This window comes from Balaenoptera borealis, assembly GCF_965194805.1.
Source record: "Balaenoptera borealis genome assembly, chromosome: 13".
In the NCBI taxonomy this organism is placed as follows: domain Eukaryota; kingdom Metazoa; phylum Chordata; class Mammalia; order Artiodactyla; family Balaenopteridae; genus Balaenoptera; species Balaenoptera borealis.
This window is the reverse complement of record NC_138870.1, coordinates 14,055,996-14,079,392: the sequence shown is the minus strand read 5'-3', so window position 1 is coordinate 14,079,392 and position 23,397 is coordinate 14,055,996. Positions and strand designations below refer to the sequence as shown.

At 39.0% G+C, this 23,397-nt stretch overlaps 1 protein-coding gene across 2 annotated transcripts in view; it reads right to left on the bottom strand.

Annotated features, from left to right (window-relative positions):
* LOC309609897 (uncharacterized protein) overlaps nt 1–23,397 on the bottom strand; it is a 465,108-nt gene that overhangs the window by 197,067 nt on the left and 244,644 nt on the right. For both annotated transcript variants that reach the window (XM_082352029.1, XM_082352030.1), the window contains one exon: nt 12,590–12,655. In XM_082352029.1, the coding sequence (XP_082208155.1) occupies nt 12,590–12,655 (66 nt within the window). The remainder of the gene's footprint in view (nt 1–12,589; nt 12,656–23,397) is intronic.

Sequence of the window (23,397 nt, the reverse complement as noted above, 5' to 3'; positions counted from 1 at the left end):
GGCAGGGGTTAGGACATAATTCCACTATCCCTGTATCCTTCAACTCTTGAATGAAAGCTCTAAACTCTGCAGTCCCTCCTGGGATGCAATGTTGCTTCTGATTATAGGGACTTCCATTTGGTCCTCCCTATCATAATGGACCTTACTCCACATATCAGAGAACCAATGAGAGGGTTCTGCCAACAGCTAAGCATATCTATCCCAATTATACCTTAGCGGGGTGGGGAAACAACCACAGGTTTTATTCACGGACCCACAAAACCTACTAGGAAACCAGCAATTCAATTTTCACCTGCCTTCCATAAACCCCCATTCAAACTAAGGGATTATAAACGAACTTCACATCACATCACAAATCTAAGATCCTTGAAAATGTTTTGTATTCCCCTTGCACTGTTCTCTGATAAATGGGCACACGATCTTTTCGGAAGGTTCAGAGGAGTATTTACTGGATATACTCTTGGTGGTGTTGTGAGGTCTTTCCTCAAGGTGATGCAGTCTCCACTTCAATCAATGGGATCCATGTCTATAAAATGACTTAGATTTGGAAACTGAATGAGGGTTTCAATCTTCCATTATAACAACTAACTTCTACTTGCCGGCTCTATCTTATTTTTATTTTTTACTACATAAATTGAGTAATACCTCTGTTAGCTGTTCCTATATCTCATTTTCAGGATTACCGTGACCTATTTGCCTTTACCACAGATCCCTGCAGGTAAATGAACCCTGATTGTCACGACTGATTTGCTACATTTACTTCCTATTCTGTAATTAAATTCATTTTATCTCTGATAGTTAAGCGCTGTCACTTGGCTCCTGACATTCTGGAATCTCAGCATCCTTACAGATAGCAGGGAATCTAGTTCCATGACCTATTTTACTGTCAACCCCCAGCTTGCAGAGAACAGCCACCAGTAAGTTTCTCCAAGATTTTGGTGTCCTCTCCAATGAAGTCCTTATTACCTTAGTGACAGGAATATCCTCACATTTACTCCCCTGCCCAGTCCTTCCCAGGGACCGAAGTCAAATGTTGGATCTTACCTAACAAAACTACTCTAACAATCCACCTCCCTCAGCCTTCCCTCACTCTCCTCAAAATGCCAAGGAAGTTCTGGCCTCTCCACTTCATTCACTATAGTCCATTATCATGTCCAAGCTTCTAGGAGTCATCCTGGCAAAATCCCAGAACCAACCTCAGGTGGTCTTGGTCCAACATTGAATCCTGAGTCACTGCTGACTGCCCACCAAGTCAATGGATTTTTTTCCATGTTCAGATATCTATTCCATATCTCCAAGTCATTTATATTATCCTAATCCTTGCTAGATAATAGTAACAAGTTCTTGTAGTCTTTGTCTTTCTGAAATAGGACTCTTACTTCCCCACCAAGGCTGTGTTGAGACTCTATCCGGGTATTGGGCTACCAGCATTAGAGGGGTGGTGATCGCACATCTTGAGAAGAGCAAGCATTCTTTCACATGGCAACTTTTTTTTTTTTTAATTAATTAATTAATTTATTTATAGCTGTGTTGGGTCTTCGTTTCTGTGCGAGGGCTTTCTCTAGTTGCGGCAAGCAGGGGCCACTCTTCATCGCGGTGCGCGGGCCTCTCACCATCGCGGCCTCTCTCGTTGCGGAGCACAGGCTCCAGACGCGCAGGCTCAGCAATTGTGGCTCACGGGCCCAGCCGCTCCGCTGCATGTGGGATCTTCCCAGACCAGGGCTCGAACCCGTGTGCCCTGCATTGGCAGGCAGATTCTCAACCACTGCGCCACCAGGGAAGCCCCACATGGCAACTTTTTAACTGAGGTCACTGAATGGTCTTTGGACAAACGGAGGCTGTTCTCCTCTAAAAAAGAAAGAAGGAGCTTCTTCTGCCACCCAGAAGCGTTTAGAGGAACTGTTGGGCTTACTGTTCTCAAGCTTGTCCACTCAAATATCTCACGGGCCCACTCTTTCCCTATCGGACATCTAACTTTGACTGGGACCCCTGACAAGGCTGTTTATTTAGTTTTCTTCTTTGCAGCACTGCTTTATAATAAGATCCTAGGCCTGATTTACAGCACAGTCTGTCATGTGGCTACATGAGGTAAGAATCTCCTTTAAAGCTGCCTGTGGCTTTAACAGTGGGTTTTAGCTTGGCAAGTAGGTGCCCTAAGCCTCTCAACGGTAGCTATCTTACACAACAGTCCTTATAACTATCAATGCTCCAATGTAACAGCCACTTCCTTTCCCAATACCTTGCTTTGCAGATGCATCCTTTTTCCAATTAACTATATTAAAACTTCTTTATGCCTTGCAGCGTGCTCAAGACTTTTCCCTAATCTATCAATTTTCCCCAATCTTTTTTGTAATCTACTTTTTTGAGCGCAAGGTGTTGTTCCTTCCACCAGGAATTCCTCCCCCTCACCAACCTGCCTGTATCTGATGGATTCCAACACTTTGATCAAGGCCCCTAACAAATGATAGCTTCCCAATAAAATCTTCTGGGACACCCAGGCAGAAGACATCATTTCCTATTCTGTGTTTCCTAGTAACTTTGCCTAGACCTTAAGACCCAAGTCAAGTGACATTTATTCAGAAAAAGGTAGCTGTGACTTAGTAGAAAGGGCATAGGACCTGGGTGGTTTGGGTTGGAATCTGTATTGGTTTGCCATCAACTGGGTGGCTTAAACAACAGAAATTTGTTGTCTCATAGTTCTGGAAGCTAGAAGTCCAAACTCAAGGTGTCCATAGGGCTGGTTCCTGTGAGAAAGGCTCTGTGCCATGCCCTCACCTCAATTCTGGTGGTTTGCTGGCAATCTTGGGAATTCCTTGGCTTGTAGAAGCATGACCTCGATCTCTGCCTTCTCCACATGGCATCTTCCCTATGTGTGTGCCTGTCTCCAAATTTCCCTTTTGTAAGGAAACCTATCATGCTAGATTAAGGGCCCATCCTACTCCAGTATGACCTCATCTTAACTAATTACATCTGACATAATCCTCTTTCCAGAGGGTCATATTCTGAGTTCCTGGGAGTGGGGACTGCAGCATATGACATTGGGGGGACACAGTTCAACCTGTAACAGAATCCCAGGGACTTTAGGGAAGTCTCACACATTTTCTGGGCCTCATTCTTTTTATTAAAAAAATAGGAATAACAATACAGATATGAGACTTAGATTAAATGAAGACCAATGGCAATATTTAAAAGCTGCTAGGGGCTTCCCTGGTGGTGCAGTGGTTAAGAATCCGCCTGCCAATGCAGGGGACACGGGTTCGAGTCCTGGTCCAGGAAGATCCCACATGCTGCCGAGCAACTAAGCCCGTAAGCCACAACTACTGAAGCCCTCGTGCCTAGAGCCCGTGTTCCATAACAAGGGAATCTACTGCAATGAGAAACCCGCATACTGCAACGAAGACCCAACACAGCCAAAAATAAATAAATTTAATTAATTAAAATAAATAAATAAAAGCTGCTAGATGGAACATCAGAGAAAGAGAAGGGAACAAAACAAAAGGAATTTTGCTTAATTATTAGAAAAGAGTGTCTGCATCTGGACAACTCACCATTTTAGAGTAGGATCTGGGGTTAAAAGATTAGTCAGCAAAAAATAGAGCAAGAGTATGAGATACATGAAGAGTTCAGAGTAATGAGTTCCTCATTCATAAGGAGTGTTTCTTTAAATAGTGAGGGGAGAGAATGCAAAATCTAGAGCAACAAAGTAAGAAAATTAGAGCACATCACATGATCTTTCTGCGTCTCAGTTTCCACATCTGAAAAAATGCTTATCCCCCTACAGATATGAGAAGAGCACCTTGAAAGGGAAACTATTGCTGGAAATATGTCAGCAAATGTAGATTAGCACCATTATTCAAATGCATGGGCTGTTTCTTTCATACTCATCTTTCTATTTTTTTCATACTTATTTTTCACTATACAAGTACTGAATTCAAACTTTCTACCTGTATCCACAGATATTCTTCTCTACTCCTAAATAATTTTCTTTTTTAAAAAACAAATAGTATTTCTTTGTAAAATTTTTATTATGGAAGTAGGAGACAAAAATCTTGAGAGTCAAATTCGTTCTCAGAAATCGCTAGCATTGAAAATACTTTGTATTCATTCATTGAAACTGTTGGAAAAATTGTACATTGGAATCCCCAACAAAGGCATTTTGCATTATTCACAATGTTTAAATGAGGCTGTCAATCTCATCACACAATAAATAAGGAGGTTATAATGGTTTTGCATAGTCGCAGCTACTAAAGCTTTTGGCAGAGATTTCCTAATCTTGATTTAAATATTTAGAAGACCTTCAAACGTGCGCATGCGTGTGCACACACACACACATACACACACACACACACACACACACGACAGAGAGAATAGGAGAGAGAGATTCTTCCAACAGTCCTCCAGGGGATCACAACTCAACATCTCTCTACACTTCATTTTCCCCTTGGATTTTCAAGTCTCTCACAATCAACTCCACGAAGCACTCAGTTTTGTTCTTTGTAATCATTATTTATGGTCTTAGATTATGCTAGTTGCTGTAAGAGGAGGGAGAGGAAAGACCAAAAGTTGAATACAGTAAGAATTTCTTGAATCTCTTATAATCAAAGAGATTGAAAACATATATGTACATAAATAATTATAAGACAGAAGACACCATAGAGAGAAATAAATTATGGTGTGTATTCAGATGAGGAAAAAATCCTACTGTGGAAGAGTGAAGCAGGACAAGGAACACCTTCATAGAGGAGCAGCTTTCGAAAAGGGCTTTTAGCAATGAGCAGTATTTTTAGAAAAGATACAGAAACAATAAAGAAGTCAAGCTTGATTAAGTTGAGTATATTTGTGGAGTAGGGAGAGGTGAAGTTATGTGGTTGAAACATACAAAATGCTATTTTTATAAGTCAAAATTTTATGTTGGGGCCAAGCTATAGGAGATCTCAAATGTCAAAATAAGGAGTCTGAGTTTATTTTCTCAAAAAATTGGGAGACCTTTGAGAGGAGAGCATAAATGTGCACTATTTTAAAGAAGATTTGCTTGATAATTTCAGCTTAAGCTGAAAATAGGAAGAGCAGTCGTGAAGCTCTTGCAATACTGGGTACCAACTAAGCCAAAGCTCCACCAGAATTCATGCCATTCAATAAATATCTCCTCTTTCCTGCACCTACTTTCTATCCCCTGTACATTCCTATTTAGTCAACATCCTTCACCAGTTCCTTTGGCCTCACCTTCTATCCCTGTCGAGTCATAAGTATTCTTGCCTCTTTACCTGGTTAGGCAAAGCTCAGCTCAGCAGGAAGATAGGGTCCATCTGTCTGAACTTGCAGTAACAGCTATCATGATGCTTATTCCATTCTACTGTCATATCTGTTTGCATGTCTCTCACTTTCCCATTTCATCATGCTCATCTGAAGGGCAATCGTAATGCATTATGTATGTACCTAGGGCCTAGCAGGGCATCTGGCACATACCAGATGCTCCATAAATATAGTTCAGTGAGTAAATTTCCCACCATATCAACTTAGGGAAAAAAATTTGGTGGCTATATTAAAACCTTCCATGACCTACTCAACATTCTGAATAGCATGCCAATAGTTTGTGAGCCTTATGGCCTGGGTTTTCTGGGCTATCTTCAAACCAAATTAGTTTATAATTTTCTGAAAAAATTTAATCCCTATGATATCATTTCATAGAACCATATTTAATGCATTTTTTCAATTTTCCTTAGGGCTTATCAAATGCAATTCTGGTCACATATAGGTGCCCAATAATATGTTTATTGATTGATTAGGTAAACATTTCAGGAACTTTAATTACCAATCAACCAAATAAGTACGTTATATTTTTCAAACCATGTGTCCTACTTTCGTGTCAAAAACAACTACTGTATTTATAATTTATTCTAGATAAATAAGCACTTAGATACCGAGTGTTATGTTTCTTTCAACATTCCTGAAATGTGAATGCAACTAGTTCTAGCTCTTAAGACCAGTCTAAGCCCCATTTGCAAATCTCCCAACAAATTTGGCTCTAAAAGCTTTGAAGAGAGATATTTTTACTGAAGGTCTATTGGAAAAACAAGGAGATTTGTTACCTTACACATTACAGAGCAGGAGTTTTGAAAAATTTATTAAGTGTTTCTTTTCCACCCCAAAGATCCACCCCTTAGAGCAACTTCTCTCTTTTCTACCCCACCCACAACCCTCTCATACGAGACTCAGTCATTCTGGGTTTTCTCACTCCATTCTCTGACCATTTTTCCCAGCCTCCTACCCCTTGTTTAGAAAGTTTTCCTACAGGGGTTTTCCCTCTTCTTAAGTAAAGTAATTCAGCCCCTCTCGGCTTATCCAATGTTCCTCTCCAAAACCAACTAAGCAGCAAAGATGCTTCCTCCTGGTGTGGATGGGGGTAAAAACAAGAATTTCAGAGACGTATTTAATATTTCCCTTATAATATTGTCTCCTAGAAGCACATTTAATGCCTCTTTTAAATTTTCCTTAGGTCTGGTCAGACACAGTCCTGGGCACATTTAGGTAATCAATAAATATGTGTTTATTGATTTGTTAAATACGCATTTCAGAAATTTGAATTATCGGTCCCTCAGAAGCATTTTACAATATTAATCTAACAGATAGCCCTTGGACACCTACTATGTGTGACACCATACTGGGTGCCAAGGGAGCCTTGGATGGCATGAAGAGCGTGCCAGAATCCCAGAAGAAGTTCCCACCACGTCAGCCTATTTATCCCATTAACAAAATAAACTTGGAAATTGACCTGAAGAGGTGATCTAAAAGTCTCTTTAGGCTCATAATTTTCCAAGGCTCATTATACAATTTCACATTAGAGTTTTCAGCTCTTTAGATCAAAAAGTAATAGACCCACCCAAAACAAGCTAAGAACATAAGCAATATTTCGACCACTGTAGGAAGACTCATGCCCCTCTCAGCTCACTGACTGAACCAGAAAGCCTAATGCCTGCTCGCATCTTTTCTTACTGGAAAGCATCCACTGTACATTAGGACAACCTAATGTTAACCAACATTGTCCATTAAACCTAGTTCATGTTCACTAGCAAGGAAATCACTTTTAATGGAAAGAATTCCATTTTAATGTTCCGTAATGGGCCATTTATTAGTATACAAGAGGGTCAGAAGAACTAATTAGAGACTATTTGAGCAAGTGTAAGTAACATGGTTTTCCCAGGTTGCCAATTGGGACTCCAAATCCCAGAGCAGAATACTTGGTTGCAGATACAGTATCCGATTTTACATACTTGTGGGATTATTTGAGTGCCCCCCAGCTCAATTTAAATGTCAGGTTGTGGAAATTTGCTTCAGTAAAGCAAGTTTAAGTCATATCCGTCCTTTTGATTTTTATAGGATCTGAGCAGCTAAAAGCCTGCTTCGTTTTGTTTTTTTAAATTAGCTGCATGGCATTCTTTTTTTCATTTTATGTACTTCAGTATAAACACTGCAAAGCAGAAACTTTTCTTTTTTATACAGTCCTGCATTCAGGACAGTAATTATCTGAATTGTTTAATTCCCGCTCCCTTCCTGTTTGCATGTAACACACTTTACCAAAATTTCCTCAATATGAGTTCTTCCTAACAGTTTCTTTTTTCAGCAGTTGTGAGGGAAGCTGCCTGAGGAGAGGGAGTAATTTTGGAATTTGATAGCAAGGTCCCTGAGGATATGAAAACTCGCTCAAAATGCATTGTACAACCGCCTCAGGCAAGGAAGGTATACCCAAGCTCTGAACATCTGGCTTGCAACTATTATTTACATAATGAACTCATTCTTTCCCACCCTCAATATTTACCTCTGGATCCTCTGCTCTCTCCCTCAGGGAACACTCCAGAAAGCAGCTGAGCCATCCTAAGCCAACATGGGCCAGCTGGTAGCCAGCCTGGCCTCCACTTACCCACTTCACTCTTCAAGTTCACGTACAAGCTTTGCTTCCTACCTTTATCTTTTATGACTTCCACTTTCATTGTTTCCATCTAAGGTATTCTTTTTTCTGAATGTATTAATTTTTCCTTCAAGCCACAACAAAAACTCTCTTCTTTTCTTCTTTTTTTAAACAATTCTTTACCTAGGATCTTTACTCTCTCTGTTTAATTTTGAACCAGAACTTCAACTCATAGAAAACAAGTTTAAAAGTCATGCTTATGAGAAACCTACATAAAAGAAATGTTTAAGTCAACTTAAAAACAAATAAAGAAATAAAGCCAAAATTTTCTCCCAGATTAATCTATAAAAACAATGGAATACACAAACACGGTGGAACAACATGACAACCTGATTCTGAAGTTAAGACATGTTAGCAAAGAAACAGGACTCTCCAAGATAATCTTGGTTAAAAAGAGCGAGGAGGAGTGGGAGATTTGTGTACTACCTGCCGCCATCATTTTTATTAAAGCTCTAATAAGACAATGTGGCACGTGAATTGGGTTAGGTAGGCAGAATAATGAAAAGAATAGAGAGGTCTAAAATAATCCCACATAAATGATATGAAGCAGAAATTTGAAATCAGTGTGGGGAGTAATGATTATTCAATTAATGGGTCTGAGACAATTGGTTATCTACCAGAAAATTGAATGTTTGCTTTTTAACCCAGGTCATATCCAAAAATCAGTTATCAGTTATAAATTTAAAATAATTGTGAAAGGTAAAAACTATAGATATTATAGAATAAAATATAGAATATCTTTACAAAGTCAGACTACAGAGGATTTCTTAAGCAGTAATAAAACTGGCAAACCATAAAGTAAAAGGTAGGTATATCATTACATTGAAACTAAAAACTTGCATTCATCAAAAAGTATAAGAAGTTAAAAAGACAAATCACAAATCACAAATCATTGATGCAGAATCGATAAGAAAAAGATAACCCAACAGAAAAATGAGCAAAAATGTAAATGGGCATTTCACAGCAAAGGCAACACAAATAGCCCTAAGCATATGAAAAGATGCCTATCCTTATTGGCAATCAGAAAAATACAAATTAAAGCCACAGTGAGAAATTATTACAGTAAGTTCCCTACATATGAACGAGTTCTGTTCCGAGAGGGAGTTCGTAAGTCCAATTTGTTCATAAGTCCAACAAAGTTAGCCTAGGTACCCAACTAACACAATTGGCTATATAGTACTGTACTGTAATCGGTTTATAATACTTTTCACACAAATAATACATAAAAAACAAACACAAAAAATAAAGAAAACATTTTTAATCTTACAGTACAATACCTTGAAAAGTACACTAGTACAGTACAACAGCTGGCATACAGGGGCACATTTGCATCTTTGAAAGTTTGCAACTTGAAGGTTTGTATGTAGGCAATTTACTGTAATTAATTTTGTTAAAAATTAAAACAATGATACATTTAAAAATTAAAATTCAATCAAAACAAGGTGAAACTCTAACATACAGCTGGTGATGATTTCAAGTGTAACAGCCACCTGGAAAAAAGTTTATCCAGACAGTAGTAAGGAAAATTGAACATAGACATATCCTATGACTCAGCAATTCCATTCCTATGTTACAGGCTGAATGTTTGTGTCCACCCCCAAATTCATACGTTGAAACCTAACCCCCAAGGTGATGATATTAAAAGGTGGTGGTGGGGTCTTTGGCAGATGAGTAGGTCATGAGGGTGGAGCCCTCAGGGATTAGTGCCTTTATAAAAGCAGCCTGAAAAAGCTCCCTTTATCCCTTCTGCCATGTGAGGACATGGAGAAAAAGTGGCCATCTGGGAGGTGAATCCTCATTAGATACCTCATCAGGTATAAACTGGTGCTTGATCTCGGGCTTCAGAACAGTGAGAAATAAATGTTTGTTCATAAGCCAGTCAGTTTGTTGTATTTTTTGTTATAGTGGCCCAAACAGACTAAGACAGAAAATACCATAGGGAAACGCTAATCTATGAGGCAAGGAGAATTGCATAAGAATATTCTTAATAGTCCCAAACAGGAAGTGACCTAAATGTCCATCAGTAAGACCATGGATAAACCATCCTGTATTCACACAATAAGACATAGGAGTGAAAGTTATGAATTACTATTACATGCATCACATGAGGCTATTGGCCCAAAGAGCATGACACGTGCCCCAGAGTAATGTGCATGTCTTCCAGGTTAGGACTGGATTAACAGTATTACAACCATATTCTAGCACATGGGAAAGAGGAAGGAGAAGATGAAAAGACAAGCAATTTCCTCTAAGGAAGTGACAAAGAAGTCGCACCCATCACTTCTAATCATACTACCTTGGCAAGAATTTAGTCACATGACTATACAACAGCTGCAAGGGAGACTGGAAAACATAATCTCTAGCTAGGCCTCCATGTGCCCTTTTGAACTCAGGTGAAAGTTCTATTCCTACAGAAAAGAAAAGGAGTAATATGATATTGTAGGTAGAGGTGTAGCCCCCTGTATCAATATCTACCCAATTTCATTCCCTTCACTCTCTCCCTGGAGATAACCTCTATCCTAAATTTGCTGTTTATCACCCCCATTCATATGTGTGTACCCACAACAATTATTGATTTTTTAGTTTTTAACCCTTAGAGGCATGGTATCATCCTGGATGTATCATTTTGTATGTTTTTCTCATACGTCCTTATATTTCTGAGATTTTTCCTTGTTAATACGTGTAGCTCTAGGTCACCCAGTTTGCCCACTGTAAAGTGATCATATGTGAATGTAATCCAAGCTACTTATTAATTCTCCTGTTGGTGAAAATTAGGTTGCTTTCAATTTTTCTCCAAAGTCCAAAGCTCAGAGAAAGGTGTTAGTGATAGTCCAGGTTGGAGATACCCATGTCCTGAGCTATGTGTTGTGTCTGTACTATGAAAATTAAGAAGACAGGGGAGTCAAGATGGTGGTGTGGGAAGACATGGAGTTAGCATCTCCCCACAACTAGGGCCACTTGTAGGGGACTCTGATGCCCAAGGAGAAGGGAGGAACCCCAAAGTGAACTGGTAGGACATAAGGGGACTGAGGGGGGAGGAGAAGTGGAAACCAGACAGGATCGGCGCCCCTGAGGCCAGGGAGATCAGGAAAGGCAGGTGGGAGGGATTTTCCGGGAAGAGCAGGAGAGGAGTGGAGGGCAATCACCTGGCCCACTCGGGCAGGGGAGGCTGCTGAGCTCCCAAGCCAGTACCCCCACCACAAAGGCCCATCCAGGCCACGTGGGTCCTGGGGGCATAGGAGGGAGGCCAGGGAGATCAGGAGAGGGAGAGAAGCAGAGAGGGCGATTGCCCACCCACTCGGGCATGGTGAGTCTGCTGAGCTCTCAGGCTGGTCCCCTGCCCTCCAAAGCCCCCTGCAGGCCACATAGGTCCCTGGGGGCATAGCAGGGAGGCTGGGGAGATCAGGAGAGGCAGGCAGGAGGGGCCCTCCCAGATGGGAGGAGCATTTGCCCCACCCACTTGAGTCCAGGAAACCTAATGGGCTCCCAGGTGAGGTCCCCTGCCCTCTGAGACCAGGGGTGGGGGCACGCCTGGGCCCCTTCTGTTCCTTGAGCCTAAGGGCCACCCCCCCACAGCCCCCAGGGCCTTTTCCAGCCCTGTGGGTCCTGAGCATTGGCCCCACTCACCACCCAAACCTCGACCTTGCTTAGGCCCCGCCCTCCACAGCCAAGGCCTTCCCCCCCCTTTTTTTTTCTTTTCCCGCCTCCTCTTTTCTACTATTGTGGTACTGATGTACCTTCTGTTTGTTGATTCATCTATATTTTTATTTTTATATTCTTCCTAACATATCTGTTAGTTTCCTAGTCTAATTTTATTTTTTACTTTGTTATTGATGTGTTTTTGTTTTTGGGGTTTTTTTTGCCACCCCCAGGTGGCTTGCAGGATCTTGGTTCATGAGCCCCAGGTCAGGCCGAAGCTCCTGCGGTGGGAGCTGCCAGTCTGGACCACTAGACTAACAGAGAACCTCAGATCCCAGGGAATATTCAACAGAGTGAGGTCTCACAGATTTCCTCATCTCAGCACCAAGACCCAGCTCTACCCAATAGCCTACAAACCCCAGTGTTAGAAGCCTCAGGCCAAACAACCAGTAAGACAGGAACACAACCCCACTCATTTAAAAAAAAAAAAAAATGAGACAGCAAAAAAATATGTCACAGATGAAGGAGCAAGGTAAACCTACAAGGCCAAATAAATGAAGAGGACATAGGTAATCAACCTGAAAAAGAATTCAGAGTAATGATAGTAAAGATGATCCAGAATCTCAGAAATAGAATGGAGGCACAGATTGAGAAAATACAAGAAATGTTTAACAAAAATATAGAAGAACTAAAGAACAAACACACATATGAACAACACAATAACTGAAATGAAAATTACACTAGAATGAATCAATAACAGAATAACTGATGCAGAAGAACGAAAAAGCGAGCTGGAAGACAAAATGGTGGAAATAATTGCTGAGGAGCAGAATAAAGAAAAAAGAATGAAAAGAATTGAAGAAAATCTCAGAGACTTCTGGGACACTAAATGCACCAACATTCAAATTACAGGGGTCCCAGAAGAAGAAGAGAAAAAGAAAGGGTCTGAGAAAATATTTGAAGAGATTATAGTGGAAAACTTACCTAACATGAGAAAGTAAATAGTCACCCAAGTCCAGGAAGCACAGAGAGTCCCATACAGGATAAACCCTAGGGAAAACACACAAAGATACATATTAATCAACCTAACAAAAATTAAATTCAAAGAAAAAATATTAAAAGCAGCAAGGGAAAAACAAAAAATAACATATAAAGGAATCCCCATAAGGTTATCAGCTGATTTTTCAGCAGAAACTATGCAGGCCAGAAGGGAGTGGCAGGATATACTTAAAGTGATAAAAGAGAAAAACCTACAACCAAGATTACTCTACCCAGCAAGGATCTCATTCAGATTCGATGGAGAAGTCAAAAGCTTTTCAGACAAACAAAAGCTAAGAGAATTCAGTACCACCAAACCAGCTTTACAACAAATGTTAAAGAAACTTCTCTAAGTGGGAAACACTAAAGAAGAAAAAGACCCACAAAAATAAACCCCAAACAATTAACAAAATGGTAATAGGAACATACATATCGATAATAACCTTGAATGTAAATGGATTAAATGCCCTAACCAAAGGACACAGACTGGCTGAATGGATACAAAAGCAAGACCCATATACATGCTGTCTACAAGAGACCCATTTCAGACCTAGGGACACATACACACTGAAAGTGAAGGGATGGAAAAAGATATTCCATTCCACTGGAAATCAAAAGAAAGCTGGAGTAACAATACTTGTATCAGATAAAATAGACTTTAAAATAAAGACTCTTACAAGAGATAAGGAGGGACACTACATAATGATCGAAGGATCAATCCAAGAAGAAGATAAAACAATTATAAATGTTTATGCACCCAACATAGGAGTACCTCAACACATAAGGCAAATGCTAACAACCATGAAAGGAGAAATCAACAGTAACACAATAATAGTAAGAGACTTTAACACCCCACTTACACCAATGGACAGATCATCCAAACAGAAAATAAATAAAGAAACACAAGCTTTAAATGACACAATAGACCAGATAGATCTAATTGATATTTATAGAACATTCCACCCAAAAGTGGCAGAATATACTTTCTTCTCAATTGCACATGGAACATTCTCCAGTATAAATCACATCTTGGGTCATGAATCAAGCCTCAGAAAATTTTAAAAAATTAAAATCATATCAAGCATCTTTTCTGACCACAATGCTATGAGATTGGAAATCAAATACAGGAAAAAAAACTGTAAAAAACACAAATACATGGAGGCTAAACAGTATGCTACTAAATAACCAAGAGATCACTGCAGAAATCAAAGAAGAAATTTAAAAATATGTAGAAACAAATGACAACAAAAACATGACGACCCAAAACCTATGGAATGCAGCAAAAGAAGTTTTAAGAGGGAAGTTTATAGCAGTACAATCTCACCTCAAGAAACAAGAAAAATCTCAAATAAACAATCTAACCCTACACTTAAAACAACTAAAGAAAGAAGAACAAAGAAAACCCAAAGTCAGTAGAAGGAAAGAAATCATAAAGATCAGAGCAGAAATAAATGAAATAGAAATGAAGAAAACAATAGCAAAGATCAATAAAACTAAAAGTTTATTCTTTGAGAAGATAAACAAAATTGATAAACCCTTAGCCAGACTCATCAAGAAAAAAAGGGAGAAGACACAAATCAATAAAATTAGAAGTGAAAAAGGAGAAATCACAACTGACACTGCAGAAATACAAAGGATTATAAGAGACTACTACAAACAACTATATGCCAATAAAATGGACAACCATGAAGAAATGGACAAATTCTTGGAAAAGAACAATTTTCCAAGACTGAACTAGGAAGAATGAGAAAATATAAACAAACCTATCACAATTAATGAAATTGAAACCGTAATTAAAAATCTTCCAACAAACAAAAGTCCAGGACCAGATGGCTTCACAGGCGAATTCTATCAAACATTTAGAGAAGAGCTAACACCTATCCTTCTCAAACTCTTCCAAAAAATTGCAGAAGGAGAAACACTCCCAATATTCATTCTATAAAGCCACCATCACCCTGATACCGAAACCAGACAAAGATATCACAAAAAAAGAAAATTATACACCAATATAACTGATAAACATAGATGCAAAAATCCTGAAAAAAATGCTAGCAAACAGAATCCAACAGCACATTAAATGGATCGTACACCATGATCAAGTGGGATTTATCCCAGGGATGCAAGGATTCTTCAATATATGCAAATCAGTCAATGTGATACACCATACTAACAAATTGAAGAATGAAAACCATATGATCATCTCAGTAGATGCAGAGAAAACTTTTGACAAAATTCAGCACCCATTCATGAAAAAAACTCTCCAGAAAATAGGCATAGGGGGAACCTACCTCAACATAATAAAGGCCATATATGATAAACCCACAGCAAGCATCATACTCAATGGTGAAAAACTGAAAGCATTTCCACTAAGATCAGGAACAAGACAAGGATGTCCACTCTCGCCCCTCTTATTCAACATAGTTTTGGAAGTCCTAGCCACAGCAATCAGAGAAGAAAAAGAAATAAAAGGAATACAAATTGGAAAAGAAGAAGTAAAGCTGACACTGTTTGCCAATGACATGACACTTACATAGAAAATCCTAAAGATGCCACCAGAAAACTACTAGAACTAATCAATGAATTTGGTAAGGTTGCAGGATACAAATTTAATGCACAGAAATCTTTTGCATTCCTATACACTAATGATGAAAAATCTGAAAGAGAAATTAAGGAAACACTCCCATCTACCATTGCAACAAAAAGAAGAAAAACCTAGGAATAAACCTACCTAAGGAGACAAAAGACCTGTAGGCAGAAAACTTTAAGACACTGATGAAAGAAATTAAAGATGATACCAACAGATGGAGAGATATACCACATTCTTGGATTGGAAGAATCAACATTGTGAAAATGACTATACTACCCAAAGCAATCTACAGATTCAGTGCACTCCCTAGCAAATTACCAGTGACATTTTTTACAGAACTAGAACAATCTTAAAATTTGTATGGAGACACAAAAGACCCCGAATAGCCAAAGCAATCTTGAGGGAAAAAAATGGAGCTGGAAGAATCAGACTCCCTGACTTCAGACTATACTACAAAGCTACAGTAATCAAGACAATAAGGTACTGGCACAAAAACCGAAATATAAATCAATGGAACAGGATCGAAAGCCCAGAGATAAACCCACGTGCATATGGTCAACTAATCTATGACAAAGGAGGCAAGGATATACAGTGGAGAAACGACAGCCTCTTCAATAAGTGGTGCTGGGAAAACTGGACAGCTACATGTAAAAGAATGAAATTACAACACTCCCTAACACCATACACAAAAATAAACTCAAAATGGATTAAAGACCTAAATGTAAGACTGGACACTATAAAACTCTTAGAGGAAAACATAGGCAGAACACTCTATGGCATAAATCACAAGATCCTTTTTGACTCACCTCCTAGAGAAATGGAAATAAAAACAAAAATAAACAAATGGGACCTAATGAAACTTAAAAGCTTTTGCACAGCAAAGGAAACCATAAACAAGACCAAAAGACAACCCTCAGAATGGGAGAAAATATTTCAAATGAAACAACAGACAAAGGATTAATCTCCGAAATATACAAACAGCCCATGCAGCTCAATATCAAAAAAACAAACAATCCAGTTAAAAAATGGGCATAAGACCTAAACAGACATTTCACCAAGGAAGATATACAGATGACCAAGAGGCACATGAAAAGATGCTCAACATCACTAATTATTAGAGAAATGCAAATCAAAACTACAATGATGCATCACCTCACACTGGTCAGAATGGTCATTACCAAAAAATCTAGAAACAATAAATGCTGGAAAGGGTGTGTTGAAAAGGGAACCCTTTTCCACTGTTGGTGGGAATGTAAATTGATACAACCACTATGCAAAACAGTATGGAGGTTCCTTAAAAAACTAAAAATAGAACTACCATATGACCCAGCAATCCCACTACTGGGCATATACCCTGAGAAAACCATAATTCAAAAAGAGACGTACCACAGTGTTCATTGCAGCACTATTTACAATAGCCAGGACATGGAACCTAATTAAATGTCCATTGACAGATGAATGGATAAAGAATCTGTGGCACATATATACAATGGAATGTTACTCAGCCATAAAAAGAAATGAAATTGAGTTATTAGTAGTGAGGTGGATGGACCTAGAGTTTGTCTTACAAAGTGAAGTAAGTCAGAAAGAGAAAAACAAATACCATATGCTAACGCATATATATGGAATCTAAAAAAAATTTTTAAATGGTACTGATGAACCTAGTTGCAGGGCAGGAATAAAGAGGTAGACATAGAGAATGGACCTGAGGACATGGTGTGGGAGGGCGAAGATGGGACGAAATGAGAGTAGCATTGACATATATACACTACGGAATGTAAAATAGTTGGCTGGTGGGAAGCAGCAGCATAGCAAAGGGAGATTGGCTCGGTGCTTTGTGAGGACTTAGAGGGGTGGGATAGGGAGGGCGGGAGGGAGGCTCAAGAGGAAGGGCATATGGGGGCATGTGTATGCATATGGCTGATTCGCTTTGTTGTGCAACAGAAACTAACACAGTATTGTGAAGCAATTATACTCCAATAAAGATCTATTTAAAAAAAAAAAAGAAGAGCAGATCTGGGAGATTTTTTTTTTGTCTCCTCCAAGCATGAATCAGCACTGATTGGTTTAAATACCTGTTGTGTCCCAGCCACTTCCTGCTTTGAATCTTGGGCTTGAATATAGTTGACAAATGTAGCACTAATTAATTAATGCTACTTTATTTTGCATACCTGGAGTAGGGTCTCTTGGACATTAATGCAGATTTATGTAAAAATAACCAAATTAATACTGCTCTGGCACTTCTTTTAATGGGACTAGAGCCTAGTTTTAGATAGAAATAAATTAAACATCTGCCTTTAGGAACTATTTTTTTCAACCACGTTTGATTTTGATCTGTCTCATAAAGAGTTATTTTTAAAAATTAGAAAATCTCTCAAAACATAATACACAGCTGAAATGCTAAGGCAACAAAGAACATGTTTTTGGAAAAACAAATCAGAGGGTAAAAAAGATTGGATTATTTTTACTGAATCATAACAGAGCTTGAAACACAATCTAGAAATCCTTGTCAACACCAACTTTTTTACAGCTAATCTGTTCAAGACTCCAATTCTTGTAGCACCTCATCTTCTCCTGGGTTCCTACAGGACCTCGATCAAGCTGGCTTCCTGCAGGTTTAGCCAGGACTAGCAAGAAATCCACCCGTGAGGCTGGCACCGTCCTGTTCGACCTTCGTGTCACATCTACATCCTGAATCCAAAGACTCCACTGCCTTTGTTACTTAGGCAACAAAGTAGGATATACAGTAATACAAGACAAATGATAAAGCTTTGGGACCTCAAAAGTTAGCCTGGAAAATGATGGAAGCTTGGGAGACTGGATCCATTCAAATGGCATAAAGCTTCTTTCACTTTTTGCTCAATACTTCTGCCCACACGTAACACACACACACACACACATCACACTTTGCTTGCTCTAAGAACTTCATTAATATTATTGACCAATTGATTGTAAACAAGAGGAAGAAAAAAGGCTTCCAGAATATATGAAATAACTTTTTAGTATGATACATTTGTATACTATTGACACAAACAGGCAAGATTGAGGTGCCCCGAATAATATTTGAGGATATAGAAAGACACTTTGGAAAAAAAGTTTAAAGCATTTTATAGGTCAAAGGAGAGCTGTTAAGGGATGTGACCAATCACCAAGTGGATAAAAATATTAGTGGCAGTAGTATCTTGAACTTATATAGAACTTTTTATTTAATGTCATTTATGGTATTTTATTAATAATTAAGCATACAGTATATCTTGATTTCCTATCTCCATAAAATGCATGTTAAATTCATACCAGATGTTCACCTACATTTTCCAACACACTCTCATTGATTTGTGTAGTAGAATAGTCTTCTTCACAAAAGAGAAGGGGAGACATAAACCAAAATTTTATTGCGTGTCTACCATATGCCAACACATACTACATACATTATTTCATTTAATCCCCACAGCAATCATATGAGTATTGTATTATTATTCCCAATTTATAAATGAGAAATCAGGGATTTAGAAAGGCAAATAACTTTTTAAATGTTTCACAGCTAGAAGGTAGAAGAATCAGTATTTGAATGGAAGTCCATCTGGCTTCAAATCCCAGCAAGCTTTCTTTCCCCTGTGTTAAATCCTCCCTAATCAATGTAGTATGTAACTGTGAAGAGGTAGAATAGGAAAATTTTCCCCTTTCCCCACTGTAGGGGAGGAAATTTTGGCACCCCAAATTGTGTTTCTTTGGCATGAGGATTAATATAGGCCGATTATTTTTAAGGCCCAAAAGACTCAGGAAGAAATGCTGACCTTCCCTCTAACTGCCTGAAAGAATGCAAACAGAGGACCTGTTCCAGGAAGGGAGATGTCACCGTGGATAACTATAGTATGAACTAAGTGCATAGACAGGGAGGAACCTAACAAAGTCTGTTTGTTAAAATTCCTCTCTGTGTCCCATGATCTCTGCGTGGCCCATGGAACACTTGAAAACACTTGCTTTTCCATCTCCATGTAAATTGTCTTCCTCCCCTTTGAGGTCCCAAACCACTGCCCCCAACATCCTCTTCTGTCTTTAGCTGAAGATGGTATTCAAGGTGAAGTCTTCTGCCACTTTGGTGAGTTAGTCAGTTTTCTTGGGTCTCTCTCAGGTATACATGTTATTAAACTTTTGATTTTCTCTTGTTAATCTGTCTCATATCAATTTAATCCTTAGACCAATCAGAAGAACCTAGAGAGGTAGAGGAAAATTTCTTCCTCCCTGACACCATAATCTAATATCAAGGTTGATCTTAATGGAGAAACTGACATCCAGCCTCAGTAAAGCCTGTCAGTAGTGAAAGCCTTTTGGAAAACCTCCTGGAGTACCAATCCCTAGGGGTAGTCAGGCAACATGGCTTTGCCTCCTCCTACTAAGTCATTCACAGCCTATGCCTTTCACTAAAATGCTGCTGATTGCAAGTGACTTCCAAATCCAAACAAGCATTTTAGGTCTGTTTAATAGATCAATACAGTAATTCGCTCCTGGGCCCCTGAAATCATTTGTTTGGACCTGATGTCTATGTCATCAGATTGAGGTGTATACATTAGCACGTGCAGGGAATTACACAAATAACTTGCATTGAAAGATGTTAAACCAATTTAGATTGTGTGAAGGAGGTAGCATTTAACTCATTTCCAAGTGACTGGGATTAAATGGGTCATTATAAAGGCAATGCCTTCAACGAGCATCACAGAGGAAAATAAACCTTTTGGCCAAAGAATACACTCCATCATGTATAGATGCTTCAGAATTCCACTGAGCAGAGGCTAGAAAGAAAACAGTCAAGAAAACCTAATATAGGTTGAAGAGGTTTTCTTCTTCTCTTTTTTTCTTCTTTTTTTTAATCACTTCTATTTGACAGTGAAAGAATCTCCCAAGGGAAATAGTAGACGACCTGTTGCTTGATTCACTTAAACTCAGTGGACAAAACACCAGAGGGGAGCAATTTTGCCTCAACTCCCCAGAGGAACAGGGTCTATGTGGAGCTAATAATAATTTTCCATCTCTAATTTTGATGACACGAAAACCACAGTTATGTGCTTATTTGATCCAGTGTTGGGTTGGATTCTAGCAGCAACATTTCATATCAACTGAAGTCTGTTAATTACGTGCGCCGGGACACCAGCCAAAAGACCATTACAATAGTCCAAAGGGAATAAAATAAAAAGTTTTAACATGGATCCTTCCATCAGCAACAGAGGATTGACAGTGGGAGGAAAATTTCATTACAGCTGAGGTGTGACTCGTTTGTCAGGTGTTGAAGTAAAAGAGGATTCTCCATGAGAGAAACAAAAGAGATACCTTGAAAAGAGAGTTAAAGGAAGTTGTCTGCTGATCAGTAAATGAGTGTGTCCACTGATGCAATGCTGGTAACGGTGAGGTCCTATAAGCATTCGTTCATTCATTTATTCAATCATTCAAAAAACAGTTTTATCACCAAGTACTTTGCCAGATGCTGTCAAATTGAAAAAGAATAATACTCCATCCGTGTCTGCAAAATAGAAGGACAAAGTGGGGAAAAGAGATATGAATAGATAATGATAAGTGATATCTTGAAGCACAGTGTTATAGAAGCACAGAGAAAGAACATGTCACTTTCCATAGAATGAAGTGTAGGGACATCTTCCTAGAGGTCAGGAAACCTGACATAATCTTGAAATACGAATAAAACTTAGCCAACTGGAGAAGTTAGTATTCATGAAATAGGAGGCAGCATGGGCCAGAGGAAAGAAACTAAGGCCAGAGTTGTGGTGGGAACTGTATGTAGTTTCGTGTCGATGAAGCAGAGAGAGTTGCTGAAGGATGAGAAACAGAGAGAGGCCAGATTACGGTGAGCACTGTGTCTTCTCAAGGAGCAAGGGCTTCATTCTGGGGAGTGACACAGTAAACAGAGGATTATGGCAGCTGAATAGAGAGGGGATTATAACGTCACCAAAGTGGAGACGGGATGATCAGTGGGAAGTCTCCTACGGTAATTACGGCAAGGCATCACGAGGGAACACTGAATAAGAACATTAAGGGTAGAAAAGAGGAGACGATCTGAAAAATATCTGAAAACAAAGTGGGTACAGCCATTGACTGGATGTGAAGGCTAGTGAAAGAAGCCTCAGAAGCTTCAATGAGAAAGGGGAAGGGAGGATAATGAAAGGTAACAAGAGACTTAGCCAGGACAGAAGCTGAAACAAACCATCATAAAGACCTGTAGGGAGTCATCCTGAGTTCCTAAGTAATCCTGGTAAACCACGCCACCTTCCTGGGCTAACATCCTTATTTCTACTTGTAGTACTTGGTTTGATGTCATTTAATAACACATCCAGATCTATCATATTTGGTTTTCGGTTTTTTGTTTTTTTTTTACTAGATAACATATATCTGTATGCTACACGTAGAAGTGCCTACACACATTTTGGTTGATTGAATTTGAATCTAAATGTTCTAGTACCCACTGTGCCTTGCCTTCTTTCAAATAAGATGCCAAGCTAGTTTTAGAATGCTCTGTTAGGCCCATCGTTTCTTCCTCTTTTCTTTACTTTTCTATTGTGTCTCTAACAGACTGAAGCATGACGGAAAGTTACTATCCAATCTGATCATCCTGCAGCACAATTCTGAAATGAATCAGCATTTTCATTATATAAATCTCAATTTTCTGTTCAAATGACCAGTGTATAAGGCATTACGTTTCCTGCCATTTGGAATCTCTGACTCATTCAGCGCTTACCTGTAAGTATGAGAGAGAAAAATGATAAAAATCAAAACATCATTTTGGTAGCTGTTCGGACAGATGAGACACTAACGTGGCCTTTCTATTCTAATTGTTACTAATCTGCTCTGACATATAAATTTTTTCATTCATTTAATGAGTATTTATTGAGCACTATTTTGAGGCCCTTGAATGTTTCTGTGGGGGGGAGGAGAAGAGCAAAAAATCCTGCTGTTATAAAATTTAATTCTACTATAGGGAAACGTTCAATTAAATATGTGTGTGTGTGTGTGTGTGTGGTGTATATGAAGAGGAGTGGATAGATGGATAGATAGATAGATAGATAGATAGATAGATAGATAGATAGATAAATTAACAACTTGAGCAGAGTAAGGCATATTAGATGAGGGGGTTCCTGGGCTGTGGGACTTGCAATGTTAAAACCAGGAAGGTCCCAGGCAAACCAGGACAAGTTGGTCCCCAGAGTGTAGAGCGGGGACCAGTAAGCAATTTTAAAGAGGAAGCTTAGCATAGGCCTAATTGAGAAGATGGTATCAGAGCAAAGCCTTGATGGAGGTGAGGGAGGTGGATCCGTGGTTATCTGGGGGAAAAGCATTCTAGACAGAGGAAAGGGCTGAGGAAAATGTCCTACGATGAGGACGTGTTTGGTGTGTATGGACATAGTGAAAATATGGACCCCAGACAGCAAAATTAAAAGAGTGAAGTTTTAATCCAAAGAGCAGTCCTCAAATGCAGTATCTTCTACTTCTTAACTCTGATATTGACCTCTCCAAACTCTGAAGGGGAATACTTTCACATTATTGGAAATATAAAAACAATAAGTTTAAATAGCTAGAGAATGGATAACATTATATTTGTGCTGAATCAACAAACCAGAAGAACTTGAACCCCCAATTCATTGTGGCCGTTCTTTAATATCCTTTGAGTCATTTAGACTTTGTCAATATAAATAAGCCCAACATGAAACCAATCAATGTAATTTTTCTTCTGCATATTTCTGCCTTTCCCTTAATAATCAAATATGAGTGTGGGAATCCTAAAACATTCAATAAGTATTTGGTACAACCGTAATAACCCCAGCCTTTCTCTGTACCAAGACTAAGTCAGTATTTCACAAGAAAAACAGGAACTTGCACGTTCACATTATTTTAGTTCTTGTTGACAGCGTATCTGGATAATTCACACTGAAGAACATCTTTAGCTGAGAAGGACTTTATATGGATTCATTAAAGCTCTTGTTTCAGCAAACCATGCAATTGCATTAAATTTCATATTCATTTTGCATGTCGTGGGCAGAGTTTACCTGTTCAGCCAGAGTGAACCCTTCAAATAAAACCGGATTTACAGACCCCAAGTCTTTCCCCCCTGGTCATTTTCTACTCAAGGATACATTTTGGCCTAACATGTACCACATCACAACAG